The sequence below is a fragment of the Eubalaena glacialis genome, chromosome 19 (assembly GCF_028564815.1).
Source record: "Eubalaena glacialis isolate mEubGla1 chromosome 19, mEubGla1.1.hap2.+ XY, whole genome shotgun sequence".
In the NCBI taxonomy this organism is placed as follows: domain Eukaryota; kingdom Metazoa; phylum Chordata; class Mammalia; order Artiodactyla; family Balaenidae; genus Eubalaena; species Eubalaena glacialis.
This window is the reverse complement of record NC_083734.1, coordinates 52,178,313-52,192,086: the sequence shown is the minus strand read 5'-3', so window position 1 is coordinate 52,192,086 and position 13,774 is coordinate 52,178,313. Positions and strand designations below refer to the sequence as shown.

The 13,774-nt window shown below is 63.5% G+C and overlaps 1 protein-coding gene across 3 annotated transcripts in view; it reads left to right on the top strand.

Moving 5' to 3' along the window:
• The window catches only part of BAIAP2 (BAR/IMD domain containing adaptor protein 2), a 71,042-nt gene that overhangs the window by 52,876 nt on the left and 4,392 nt on the right, over window positions 1-13,774 (top strand). The window contains exons 7-14 of one of the 3 annotated variants that reach the window (XM_061174632.1): window positions 1,159-1,311; window positions 3,988-4,212; window positions 4,392-4,593; window positions 5,243-5,444; window positions 6,420-6,488; window positions 6,977-7,139; window positions 8,997-9,031; window positions 11,732-11,779. In XM_061174632.1, coding sequence (XP_061030615.1) covers window positions 1,159-1,311; window positions 3,988-4,212; window positions 4,392-4,593; window positions 5,243-5,444; window positions 6,420-6,488; window positions 6,977-7,139; window positions 8,997-9,031; window positions 11,732-11,759 — 1,077 coding nt within the window. In that variant the 3' untranslated portion in view covers window positions 11,760-11,779. Of the gene's footprint in view, window positions 1-1,158; window positions 1,312-3,987; window positions 4,213-4,391; window positions 4,594-5,242; window positions 5,445-6,419; window positions 6,489-6,976; window positions 7,140-8,996; window positions 9,032-9,784; window positions 11,264-11,731; window positions 11,780-13,774 lie in introns of those variants that run through there. The other 2 variants (XM_061174631.1, XM_061174630.1) reach the window with 2 other exon arrangements.

Sequence of the window (13,774 nt, the reverse complement as noted above, 5' to 3'; positions counted from 1 at the left end):
CACACCCACCCCGCGGTGTGGCCGGCCCTGCAGCTGCTCAGGAGGACCAGGGCCGGCTCCTTTAGGGGTGGGGTAGTGGACTGGCCCATTTTGGCTGCCCTCCCAGGGCGAGGAGAGGGGGTTCAGTGTTGAAGGCAGGGTGATCTGCAGGCGTTGGAGGGGGGAGCAGGGTCCCAGCCCTGGTGAGGGCGCTGGGCAGGCCCTGCCCGGGGTAGTGTGCTCACTCACGCTGACAGAGCTGTGCGCTGGTGAGAGCACTGGGGACGGCCCACGCCCGGCAGGCGGGCCCTCGCCCTCCAGCTGAGCGCTGCTGGAGGGGAGGGGAGGTGAGGTGGCAGGAACAGCCTGCACTGTGCCCACCGGCTCCGCACCACCCACCCACGCTGAGTCAGAGCTGGTGGAGGAGGCCGGAGAGTCAGGCGGGGGAGGCCGCCCCCTCGTGGCCTGGACCTGCCCGTGCCGCCGGAGGATGGGGCTTGATTCGGCAAAGGCTGCTCCCTGGCCGGCCAAAGGAGAGCGATACCAGCTTGGGGCAGGGGAGTCTGTGCCCCGCGTGGAGCATGGAGGGGAGAGAGGGGAGACAGGAAGAGGGCTGGGAGGGCCTCCCACGCCCGGGAAGCCGGGCCCTGCAGACCCACACCCAGACGCGGAGGGGCCTGCAGGCCTCCCTGGGACAGCTGCCCCCAGTCTTGCTGGTACTTTGTTACTGAAACTTTCTAACCTGCAGAGAACGTTCTGGTGTGCCCCAGTATCAAGCGCGGTCTCCTGTGTCTGCGTTCTCTGCCCACACCCATGGGATCTGGGTGTGAATTAGTTATTCTCCAACACACAGTGCCAGCTGAGCTTTCCTGGTCTACCGAGCATTAGGGTGGCTTTTATTATGTTTGGAGTCCGGGTCCGAGGGAGGTGACCACCGCCACCAGCCTCACCAAGCAACCTGCCAGCATGGTCCCCACACGTACGGCTGCCCGGGCACCAGGGGGCAGTGGCACAGCAGGGCAGCCCCATGGCCAGAGTGAGTCACACGGCCAAGCCCCACACCGGTGCGCCGGCCGGGAGGTGTGCTCCCCCTCCATGGGGCCGCCCAGAACTGGAGGTGATGGCGTGCTGTCCCGTCGCTGGCTCACCTGCCTCTTCTACCCCCTCTCCCACCCGCAGTACATCGACGCCATCGGCAACAAGCAGGGTGAGCTGGAGAGCTACGTGTCCGACGGCTACAAGACTGCTCTCACTGAGGAGAGGCGGAGGTTCTGCTTCCTGGTGGAGAAGCAGTGTGCCGTGGCCAAGAGCTCCGCCGCCTACCACTCCAAGGTGGGTGCTCACTCTGTGTGGGGCCGAGCCCTCGTCGGCAGAAACGACAGCTTCCCCCGGGGGCACCGGGACGCGTCCAGCCTGGAGCTGTCGTGAAGGAACACTGTGCTGAACGTCCCGTGTGTTTCGGATTTCCCCAGGGCGAGAGTTCTGGAAGGAGAGTTACCGGGTTAAAGCTGCAGATGCTTTAAGACACCCGTTAGAGGTTGCCGGCTATGTTTTTGAGAGCACTTACACTAACAGCCCACTAAGAGGGTCTCCTCCAGGGATCAAGCTCCTTGGGAGGGGCTGCAGTGCCAGGGAACCCCTACAGAGGCCAGCTTAAGCCCCCGGGGCCAGCGAGACCCAGAGGACACACCTCCCCTGCAGGGACGGGTAGCTTCACTGGGGCTTCTGTTCATGTAGTCCACAGGTAGGAGCTGGGGTGGGGTCAGAGCTGTCTGCAGGAACATTCCAGAACGTTCTGAGAGTTTAGGTGTGGTTAGGCAGCTCAGCCAACCAGGGAGGCCCTTGTTTGTGTCCTTTTTCCATAAAGGGCTTCTGCGGGTCAGCACCTCATACACGTGCTTGATCTGACTCAGCTTCTGGTCCCCAGGCTGGAGCTGCCAAGGAGACAGATGCCCTCCCTCCACAGAGAGGCTTCTGCTTGCCTGGGCCTGCTGCCACCACAGGTGCAAAGCAAGGACAGTGACAGGACTTATGTCCTTTGCAGGGTCGGGGGTCGGGCCACCCTGCTGAGTGGGGCTTTGCCGTCAGGTCCTGTGCCCCGAGGGCTCACTGGCAGCACGGCGGTGCTTGCTGCAGCCGCAGTTCTCTAGCAGGGCCACCGCAGCGCCCACGCGGCCCCAGGCAGCACTGTGGCAGGCGTATGCGCCCTCTGGCGGCTGGGCCCTGTGACTGGTCAGGGAGAGCGCAGGCCCATCCGTGCCAGAAGGGCAGGAAAGCCGTCCTTTTCCAGGACGCCACCATCTCCGTCTCCTGGGGGTCCTGATCGTGTGTATGCGAGACACGACAGCTGACTTTCCAGGGAGCTGGACACCAGCCCCCTGGTAGGTTTAAAAGAGGCACAAGCCCCCCGGGCTGGGGCACCGGGGCATGAAGGCAGGACCACCCCAGCCTATTCCCAGCAGCAGGCGCCCGGCATTTCCCTGTGCCTGGGTTCAGGCCCGACAGCAACAGGGCCATCATCAGGGTGGGAGCCCTGGGCTGCGGCGCCCTGATCCTGGGTTGTCCCTGTTAGTACAGGGTCCCTGCTGACCCGCTTTCTCACCACCAGCCCAGACCCATCAACTATTTCTCTCAACCAGGAGCCAGTTAGTAAATATCTCCAGTTTTGGCTATTGCACAGAGAAGTGGCCACAGATGGGTAAACCAACGGACGTGGCTGTGTTCCAGTCAAACCTTGTTCACAGACAAGTAGCCAGCCCTCGGGCGGTTGTTTGTTGGCCCCTGGTTTAAACCAGCAGGTGGTAGAGGGGGCCACGGCCTGCTCCAAAGGGCTGTTTGTCCAGCAGCCTCCAGTTTCCCCATGTGGACGCCACCTCCCTGCCCCAGACACAGGTCAAAAGAAGTGGGAAGAGAGACTTCCTTGGCAGTCCAGTGGTTAAGACACGGCGCTTCCATTGCAGGGGGCGCAGGTTCGATCCCCGGTCGGGGAACTAAGATCCCGCATGCCACGCAGCACTGCCAAAAAATAGGGGAAAAAAAAAAAAAGTGGGAAGATAGGAGAGACAGTGAGGGCTGGACAGACCCTTCCGAGGTCCTGGAGACCATGACTGCCCCAAGCTGGGGGGCAGCTCCACCCAGGGGGGGTCTGGGGTCTGCAGTGGAACATGGGTTGTGTCACCTGTTGCAGGTAGGGTAGCCCACTTTGGTCAGAGGGCCAGGAGAGGGGGAGGGCACAGCTGCACCCCAGGCCCTGAGTGTGTCCATGTCGTGGACACAGGGCCCCTGAATGGGCTGCAGGGACCCTCAGGCTGGTGTCTCACTTCTGGCTACACCCCCATCCTGGGGCCCTGGTCAGGCCTGTGGCTTCTTCATCCTTTGTCAGGCCCTGTGCTCTTCTGGCTAGCTGTGTCCTGGGCAGGCCCTGGTGCACACTGGAGGGACAGCTGGGCTTGCAGGCCCCTGGGTGGTGCCCTGATCGTAGCTGGGCTTTGGGCAGCTCTGTCCCTTCCCCACGGTCCCCTCTGTCCCTGCGAGGTTTCCTGGCCCTCAAGTCTGCCCGAGTGGCGCTCTTCCTAGTATCTCATGGTTTGCCCACAAAGGGCCTTTCTGTTCAGTGGCTGACCACTTGAGCACCTGTTCATTTCAGCTCCCTCAGGCCCCTGGGGAGGCCCCGCCCTGATCAGGCCTTGGTTTGATCTCATTCCTGGGGGTCCCTCGACTGCACAGCTCACTGCATCATATCGGCCCCTTTCCCAGGTCGGGGGTCAGGGACTTACAGGTGGCTCATCTGGCTGTAAGGCACCCCACCTGGCGAAGAGCAGCCCTAGCCAGGTGTGCGCCTCCTGGGGTGGGTGTGTCTCTTTAGAAGCCTCCCAGTGCCAGGCGGGAGCCAGGGGGCTGCATCAGTGAGGTCGGCAGCAGGCCCTGGCCTCCCGCAGCCCCGCAGGCAGGCTGCAGGAGCCTGCGGCCGGCCCTCATTCCCACCCTGTTTGGCTTTCTCCGCTTCAGGGCAAGGAGCTGCTGGCGCAGAAGCTGCCGCTGTGGCAGCAGGCCTGTGCCGACCCCAACAAGATCCCAGACCGCGCCGTGCAGCTGATGCAGCAGATGGCCAGCAGCAATGGGTCTATACTCCCCAGCGGCCTGTCGGCCTCCAAGTCCAACCTGGTCATCTCAGACCCCATTCCGGGGGCCAAGCCCCTGCCGGTGCCCCCTGAGCTGGCCCCGTTTGTGGGGGTAAGTCCTTGCTCTGTAAAGATTTATGGGTGTGTGGGGGGATGGCCCCCATTGGCACCAACGGTTGGCATCCCGTGGCAGCTGGGGCGCCCCTGCTGGGGGCAAGGGGTTCTCCACACTGGCCTTACCCGGGCCGGGCCCTCCTGCCACACCGCCCCCATGCCGCCTCTTCCCGACAGCGGCTGTCTGCCCAGGAGAACACGCCTGTCATGAATGGCGTCTCGGGCCCAGACAACGAGGACTACAACCCCTGGGCTGACCGCAAGGCCGCCCAGCCCAAGTCCACGTCTCCTCCGCAGTCTCAGAGCAAGCTGAGCGACTCCTACTCCAACACGCTTCCCGTGCGCAAGAGCGTGGCCCCCAAGAACAGCTACGCCACCAGTAAGAGCTCCGCTGGGGCCCCGGCCCTGCCCCCGCCCGCAGTAGTAACATCACACCTGAGGGGAGGCTGGGGAGGTCCGGAGGCTCGCGAGTGTGCGTGCCTGTGTGCAGCACCCTGGGGGCCCCTTTGAGATTGCCTTCCTGGACCCTTGGGCTTGGCCAGGCTCCCCCATTAAGTGAACATGATAGGGCGGGGCAGTGTGGGGACGCCAGCAGCTCAGCTGGTGACAGGAGCAGGTGGATGACGCTGGGGAGGGCTTCGCTGACCGTGGCACAGTTTCCCGCCCTGCCGTGTCTGCCGTGGTCGGCACTCTCCCTCCCGCAGCCCCACCGGTGACCTCGGCCCGTGAGGGTCTCCTGATTAGCAGATGGGAAAGCTGAGGCTCAGGCCCAGAGAATTGCCCCTGCTGATGAGTGGCAGGTCGGAGGCTGAATCCACACGCACCCCAGCTCCCAGGTCCTTCCAGAGTCTGAGCCAAACAGCCCTGGAGGCCTGGCAGTCGTCCATCAGGATGGACAGTCCACCTCCAGGCCCACCTGGGGCCTCCTAGCATCTCACCATCGGGCAGCTGAGCTGACGGGAGGGTGACCGTGCCCTTACCTGCTCGGGGCAGAGATCCCCCTCACACCTGCCCTGTCGTCCCGGCAGCCGAGAACAAGACCCTGCCCCGCTCAAGCTCCATGGCAGCTGGTCTGGAGCGCAATGGCCGCATGCGGGTGAAGGCCATTTTCTCCCACGCGGCTGGGGACAACAGCACCCTGCTGAGCTTCAAGGAGGGCGACTTCATCACCCTGCTGGTGCCCGAGGCCCGTGACGGTTGGCACTACGGCGAGAGCGAGAAGACCAAGATGTGAGTCCTGTGTGGGCCGTGGGAACGTCGGCCTCATGACCTGGTCCTCAGACGTCCTGACTCTGGGCTCTGGGTCCTCCTTGGAACTGATGATCCAGGTCCCACGCTTCTGTTGGGAGGGACAGATGTAGCCGAGGGCCCCCCGCCGTCCCTCACTTCCACATCCCCTGACTTAGCCCATCACCCCACGTGTGCGTGTGCCCTCCCAGTCAGAGAGGCCAGCCTTCCACCCCAAAGCCTTTCCGTGCATGTGAGCAGCCCTCGTGCTGGGGTTCTAGAAGTGGCCTTGAGCTGGATGGGCCGCGCCTTCACGGCTTAATTGAACGCCTGTTGCCAAGAGGCTGTGCCAACGCCTGGCTCTTGCGCAGCCAGGGGCCGCGCAGGTCAGGGGCTGTCCCCTCCCACTGCCACCGCCACCACCGTTGTCTGCATGCGTCTGTCCGCGGGGTGAGAGACCCCTGCCCCGGGGCAGAAGCAGCCTGCCTTAGCCGGAGAGGGAGAGGCTGCGCTGAGCCTGGCTCTGGCCTACTGGCAGCCGCCACCCTTGAGGGGGAGCTCTGAGGAGCAGGGGCACCGGCAGGGCACCCGCGTCCCCAACACCACGCCTGCCTCCCCCCAGGCAGCCTCTCACGTTGGTGCCGTGGTTCTGTGTGGCCACTTGGGACTGAGGCCCTGCCCAGCTGGGCCACGTGGCAGGAAACCAGTCCTGTTTGTTGAAGAAGTAAGAGCCTTGCCTGGGTCCTGGCACCTTCCCTCACCCCCAGCCTCGCTCCTGTCCGGAGCAGGGCAGTTCCGAGCTGGACGCACACCCCGCGTGGGTGCTGGGGTCTCTTGGTCTCCCTGGAGCGCGCACACGTGTCCCCTCCTCAGGTGCAGCCAGGCCGGGGAATGGGTGGGACTTGGGCCGGATGGCAGTCGGCCCCCGCGCCGGAACGCAGAGGCCCTGGCACGCTCTGACAGGGTCTGCTTTTCCAGGCGGGGCTGGTTTCCCTTCTCCTATACCCGGGTCCTGGACGGCGACGGTGGTGACAGGTTGCACATGAGGTGAGCATGCCGACAGGGGCAGGTGGCCCATAGCTCTGGGGAGGGGCTGCGCGTTTGAGGCCCTAGGGTGCAGGGGTGCGGAGGTACTCTGAGGGCGGCGTCTGAGAGCCCCGGGGATCGCTGCCAGCTGTGGGGGGTGGGGTGGGGGTGGGGTGGGGGTGGGGTGGGGGTGGGGGTGGGGTGGGGGTGGGGTGGGGGTGGGGGCCCCGTGAGCCCCCCCAGGTCCCTCTGGCCCTCGGGAGAGCAGGAGACTCGCTGCCGGAGCCAGCGAGGGGCTGAGCGGCTGCTGTAGGGCTCGGCTCCCCTCCCGCCTGCACGCTTCACACCCCGCTCCTAGGCGGGGGCTGGCCCACTGGGGCGGCGTAGCTGCACCCCAGGTTATGGAGAGCAGCCTCTCGTTCCGCCGTCTTTGCGGGGCCCGGCGAGATGGGGGGCCCGTGGGGGCCAGGCGGGGCCCGAGCTGACGGCCCTGCGCCCCGTCCCCACAGCCTGCAGCAGGGCAAGAGCAGCAGTACGGGCAACCTCCTGGACAAGGAAGACCTGGCGCTCCCGCCCCCCGACTATGGCACATCCTCCCGGGCCTTCCCCGCCCAGACGGCCGGCACTTTCAAGCAGAGGCCCTACAGCGTGGCCGTGCCCGCCTTCTCCCAAGTGAGTTGGGGGCCTTGGCAGGGGCCGTTGATGGGTGGGCTCGGCCGCAGCCCTGTGTTGGCACCTCCACTGGAAGGCCGTGGGCTCGGGGGTTTGGGCCTGGCATCTGCACCCCTGCTGTGGCCACCTCAGGGGACACGGCCAGATGTCCTCTATAGTCTCAAGGCTCTAGAGAAGGCACGGCGGCCCCTCTGCCTGCCCTTCCCTCGGGCTGGGGTGCTGCCGGCCTTGAGACTGCTCTGGACGCTGCATCTCGGGAGGAGCCCCTTCCCTGAGAGCCGTGGGGCTCCTGCAATCATGGGTCCGAGTGCAGACGAGTGTCTGCCACTCAGGGCCTGAGACGTGGCCGGAACCTTCTAGTTAGCATGTTTCTGCGGCCCTTAGGAGGCAGGGCCGGGCACGCGTGGTCAGGCCACCTGGTACCAGGCGACCAGAGGCAGAAGACTGAGGCTTGGGTCCCCGGTGGATCCCCTGCTGGATCCCCCAGTGTGCCTGGTGGTCTTGAGGTCAAGGCGGGGCTGGGGTGTGAGTGTGGACGGTGCTGCACAGCTGTGCTGGGGAAGCTCGGGGGGTGGAGGGGGCCCAGGCTTCCAGGACGTTCATCTGCTGTGGCTGCGTGGTAGGCAGGGGCCAGCAGCTCTGTTCCGGTGCCACTCTCTAGGGCAGGGCCTCCCTCGGCTTGGGGGTTGGGGGGCCCAGGCAGAGGGGAGAGGAAGAGAAGAGAACTCAGATTTCTCTAGGGTTTGGGCAGCCAGAGAGTTGACCCAGCAGCTGGGGCTCCTGTATTGACAGTGTGACGTCAGAAGTGGGTGAGGCGGGGAAGGGCTCTGGGTACGTGGTGGCCGACTCTCCCTGTCCAGCTGTCCCTGTCCGGCAGCTGTCCTGTCCTCACCCACCCCTCCTTCCTGTGAGGAGGGCTCAGCTGCCACATGCTGTGTGAGGTGTCGAGGGTGGAGGGAGCTGTCTTCAGGGAATTGATGGTTTAGGCAGAGTGAACACGTGATTCGAGACAATTTAAGTGGTGAGAGGGGCAAGGCCGAGGTGGTGTGGCCGGACCCTTGCATGGAACCTTTCGGAGAAGGTGAGGTTGGGACCAATGGCCAGGGCAAGCAGCAGGGAGGGAGAGGCTGATCCCGCCTTGGGAGAGGCGTGGCGCCTCGGGGGGTCACAGGGCCAGGCTGCTGAGCAGTGAGACACTTCAGTCCCTCTCCAGCCTTACCCAGGCCTCAGCTGGCCTGGCCTGGAGGAGTCTGACCACTGCTTGTTCCTCTTGCTTCCTGGTTGCTGGTTTTGGTTTTGATGCTTAGAGAGCTGAGGAGGGTGTCCCCAGTAGCCCTCAATGGCTTTGGGGCGGCAGCTGCTTCAGGGCCAGGAAGCTGCGGCTGGGTGTGGGGCGCTCAGGGGCTGCCACAGGCGTGCATGAGGCAGGCGTGCGGGTGATCGGTGCAGCCGCCCTCCCCATGCCAGCCTCCGCCAGCCTGGCTTCCCCGACCCGGCTCCCCAACGCCCCACAGTCAGTGGTTTCAGCCTCTGAGTTCCCCAGGAAGCCCTCACCTGCCAGGTGTTCCTACCATATGACCTGCAGGGCCTAAGAGCCATAGGGAACATGGGTGGAAGGGCGTCATCAGGTGATCTGTCTTGTGTGTGCCCGGGAGCGTGAGCTCACCGTCGGCCGCTGGCCAGATAAGGAGGCATCCCTGTGAATTTGGGAGGTCACTGCTGAGGGGGGGAGGCGCCCTTCATGTCCTCAGCTGCAGGCAGCACCGCACACCCTGGGGTTAGGAGGGGACCCTGCCCTGCAGATCTGGCCTCACCCCCTGAACCCCAGCCTGACCTGTTTCTTCCTTTCCTCCCCAGGGTTTGGATGATTACGGGGCGCGGGCCGTGAGCAGGTAAGGGGTTTTGAGACTCGTCTTGGGGAGCTGTGGGTTTTGGGGAGCTGTCCCACCGGAGGCTGGAGTTGGGTGGCTCCCCTCCCAGGCCTGCTCTGTTGGGGCCTGGCTGGAGACCATGGTGTCTCCACTCTGAGTCAGTGAGCGGGGCCCAGGGTGCCTGTTCTCTGTCCCTCAGTGCGCTGTGCCTTCCCCCAGTCCGCTCTGTAGGGCAGGGCCCTCAGTGCAGGATGCCCTGTCCCCTGGCAGCAGCCCAGGGTCCCCAGATAACGCCGAGTGGGGGAAGCAGCCCCTCCTGGAGCTGCCTTCGTGCTCCCCTTGCGGGCGGGTGGGTGGGTGGGAGCAAGCCGGGCCTGGCCCTGTGCCCAGGCCGGAGTCAGGGACCCACTGCAGCCACTACTGGGGCTCCCATTCTTTCCTGGTGGGGCCCTCGGGCTGCCCACAGCCGCAGCATGACCCCCTCGCCTGGTGGTTTTGTGGCCCTGCTCTTTCCTGGCGTCCAGACCTGGTGGTCCAGATCTCGGCCAGGAGGGGGGCCCGCCCCTGGGCTCGTCTCTCCGGAACCAGCCCAGGCCGGTGCAGATGGCTCAGGGCTGCAGCCTCCTGAACCCCTGACCTGGGCTCAGCCCTTGTCCGGGCTCTGGGGGTCTCCTGTCACCACTCCCCCAGGGCCGGGTGGCCAGCCGCGCGGCTGGGAGGGCAGCTGCAGGGGAGGTGTGCGGCCTGGCAGCTGTCCTGTGCTTTGTTTCACAGCGGCAGTGGCACACTGGTGTCCACAGTGTGAGGACGCTGACCTCGGGCAGCTGCTGCTCAGAAGAGCTCCCGCCGTCCCCTGCCCACCCCCCTGCCCCCCGTCTGTCTGGTCTCCATCGGTTTCCTCCTCGGCTCTCGTTGGTTTCTTCCTGGGTTGTTTCTCTTTCCCACTTGCCCCCTCACCCCCGCCTTTTGGTTGGTGACCCCAGACTCTGTGATCCCCCAGGGTCCATGGTGCTGCCCCATCTCCGCTCCCTATGTTTACACGCCCCCACCCGTGTGTCGGGACCTGCTGCCGGGCAGCGCGGGCGGGGTGTCCTCGCCACTGCTCGCCATCCGCCGTATTCATGACACGCTGTCCCTCTTTGAAGGCTCACCGTGAGCCAGGTCTAAAAAGTTTGAAGAAAAAGAAAAAATCTTAAAAAAACAAAAAAACAAAAAGATGAAAAACAGGAAAAGGACTTTTTTTTCCTGAAAAACAAAAACAGATATGCATGGACTCCGGTGTACGTACTGTTATCTCTGCATCTGACCCCCCAGCACACGCTGGCACCTGTGTCGGGAGAGGGAGGGTGCTGGGGGCTCCACGAGGCTTGTGGCCCCGGGGGCATCCTTCCAGGCCGCACCCAGAGAAGGGCTCGGGCCGAGCCGGGGGGCCTCCTGAGGAAGCTGGCCGCTCCTGTGAGGGAGGCCGCAGCCCCCAGCCCTGCCTGCCCGCCAGGCTGGGCTCCCGACCGCTTCCTTGTCCCGGACGCCGTTGGACGATGTACAGACCAGAGCGCGGCGCCAGCCTCAGGGCGCCGTGACCGTGACTGCACAGTGCACTGGCGGGGAGGGGGACCGGCCGCACTCGGACATTCCAAAGACCTCCAGAGACCACCCCCAACCCCACGTGTTCTGGAAATCATTTCTTTAACCAGCCTGTGAAGGAGTGAGGGCGGCTCTGGGCGCTACACCCCCGCACCTGCCATCGGGGAGCAGGCAGTCCCTGCCCAGTCCTCCCTAAACGCTCTCGTCTCTTTGTGTGTCTTGGTGACTTCAGAAACAGACATGCTGGACTGAGTGGCTACTGGTATTGCCTCTTCACGCCTTGAATCTGGGAAGTGAGCGAGGGCGCAGCCGCTCCGCCCTTCCCGCCACGGGAGCCCCCGTGAAGCTGTGGACGCTCCTTTTTCTGATGTGATTTAGCAAAACCCTCCCGCCCCCTCCCGTGGACTAGGACATGGCTGGTAGCATTTGTGAGAGAAGCAGCTCAAGACGCAGACAGACCCTGTTTTATAATTAAGGAAAAAACAAAGCCAGAACATGGACCTTTGTAAAAAGAGCCTTCTATGTTGGTGTTCTAATTTTGCTAAAAGATCTCAAATCCAGGGGATTCCATGCTCAATGGATGAATGTAGACACAAAACCGCAAAACTTGTATGAAGATGTAAAGTGCTGAAAATATTTTTCCTGTTTCCTTTCGTCTTTTTTTTTTTTTTTTTTAATCTGAAAGTGTGCCCTGTACTGCAGTTGTTTGAATAAAAGTTTTATTTATTGCATCGAGTTGGGTGTGGCGCCTCCTTCCAGCCCCTCTGCGTGTGTCCGGGCCATGTGCAAAGCCTGGCCTCCTCGCCGACAGAATAACCAAGGTGCAGAGAGTGCCAGGCCACGGTGCTCTCCCTGGGGGCACCTGGAGAGGCCCGCACCCTGGGTGAGAGCCACATGGGCCTGATCCAGGGACGCCCTGCTTGAGCCGACGTGCTCCTTGGAGCTTCCTCCCTGCAGACCCCTCCCGGGGGCTGGAGAGCCAGCTCTGCCCTGTGGCTGGTGGCACATGCTCCTGGCAGCATACGCCAGCTGCCAGGCGTCCCCCCATCCTCCATCCGGCTTATGTCCCCTCGGAGTCCTCAGACCTCACTCCCACCCGCTCCACATGCACCAACCGAGCCCTGTGTTTCCTTGCAGTGCCGATGTGGAAGTGGCCAGATTTTGAGCGGCCCCTGACTAGAGTTAGTAAGTTGCCCTGGTTTTCTTATGCTGTGGTCCGAGGGTCTGCTGAGCCTGCGTCTGCTCTCGGCTCCGGGTCTTTGCTTCCCTGGACCTCTCCTTGGGCTCTCGGATTTCCTCCCTCTGGAAGCTTGCGGGTCTGGTCTGGCCTGGCCCTCTGGGTTCCCTGTTGCTTCTGCTGGGTGCTTTGGCCATAATCGGGGTGAAGCCTGGTGATCAGCTGCGAGGCTGGCTTTGGGCTCCTTTGGCTGAGTGCCCCTCAGACCGGTCCCTGGGCATGGGTCTGAGCCCAGCCTGGCTGGCTCCTGGGTTGGTGAGTATCGCAGCCCCTCGAGGGCTGGGGAGACCAGGATGGGTCTGGGGGTAGCACCGTGGCCTGTGCCCAGGTGAGAGCCACAGGCACACGGGAGCAGGAGCATGCGTCTGCCCCGCAGGGCTCCGTTCTGCCCAGGCTCACCTGCTGTCTGCCCCAACATGGCTCCAAGGGGCTACTCCAGGCTTTGCAGAGCAGGCCCCGGTGGCCTCCTCCAACTCCCAACTGGTGATGGTCCCTTCCCCTGTGCCCTTGGAAAGCAAGCGCCAACAGCTGGGGTGGGGGGGATGCAGGGGGAGCCCACTGCTCTGGGCTCCTGTGCCTGGGTCTGGGCAGCACTGCTGCCCCTCTGCCCCACCCCAGCCCTGTCACTGAGAAGTCTGCTGCATGAAGCTGTCACATGGGCCCTTTACAAAGATGGTCATCCCTTCACTTCCTTGGGTGTCACGGCGATGCCATCCTCCCTGTGGGCAGCCGGACCACTCCAGCAGGTCCTGGACTCTCCCTCTCCCTCCTTCGCTGCCTTTCTTGTTTTTGTGTGTATTTGTTTGTTTGTTTTGGCCGCACTGCGCGGCTTGTGGGATCTTAGTTCCCTGACCAGGGATCAAACCCGGGCCCCCAGCAGTGGAAGCACAGAGCCCTAACCACTGGACTGCCAGGGTTTTTTATCTATATATGTGTTTGGGGTTTTTTCCCTGCCTTTCTCTTGATGAGCTGCAGTGTGAGTTCTGGAAAACTCTAGAGACAAGTGCTCCTGAAATTGGGGGATGGGAGAAATGACTTTGACCCTGGCTCAGCAGTGGGTGACCTGGGCCACTCTCCTCCCCTGCATCTGTCCCTCTTCTTCCGAGATGCTTTGAGACACCTGCATCTCCCGCCCTCACCTCTGCTGCCCTCGTGGTCCCTCTGAGCTGGTGGAGCCCAGCTGATCTCACCCACTGGAGGTACTGGAAGGGGGTGAAGGCTCAGGGAGGCTCGTATGGCCTCTGCCTAGAACCCCACCCCTGGATGTGGGGCAGAGCCCCAGGGGCACGGCGGGCGGGGGTGCACTCATCCCTGGGAGCACACAGCACGGCGGCTGCAGGGTCTGCCTGTCCTGATGGTTCTACCAGGGGCGGGGGTGTCACAAGCCACCTCTGGTTGGTTGAGGGACATTGCTCAGCTTTGCCAGAGCTCACAGCCCTGGGAGGAAGGCCGGGGAGGAGAACGACTCAAGTCCAGAAGGGCCGACGTTGTGAAGTTGTGGCACGTTTTAAGAGGAAAACGTGGAGAAAGTTGAAATCTATGCTGTGACTGCTCTTCGCTCCTCCTTTGCTCCGGAGTCACCACAGGCCACAAGCCACGCTTCGTGCTGACTGGGCTGTTCTCAGAACCACCCCCTTTCTTATTCAAGAAGTGGATTCAGAAGATAACCGAAGGCGACTCCACCAAATCTGCAGTGACGAATGTTTCGTGAGCCTGGACCCGAACGCTGCTCGGCTGCAGGGGTCCCACCTCATCAGGCTGTGGGGGTCTGCAGAGGACTGGGTGGTGGGCACAGCCATTCCTGGCGGGGGGCCTGGCTCTTGCCTGCCTTCACCATGCCCGGGACTTCAGGCCTGCCCCCCGGAGGGTGCAAATCCATTCCGTATAAAAGCTACCGGCTGTCCGTGTGTCCCTGCTCGGGAGGGGGACAGAGCCCAGCCCCT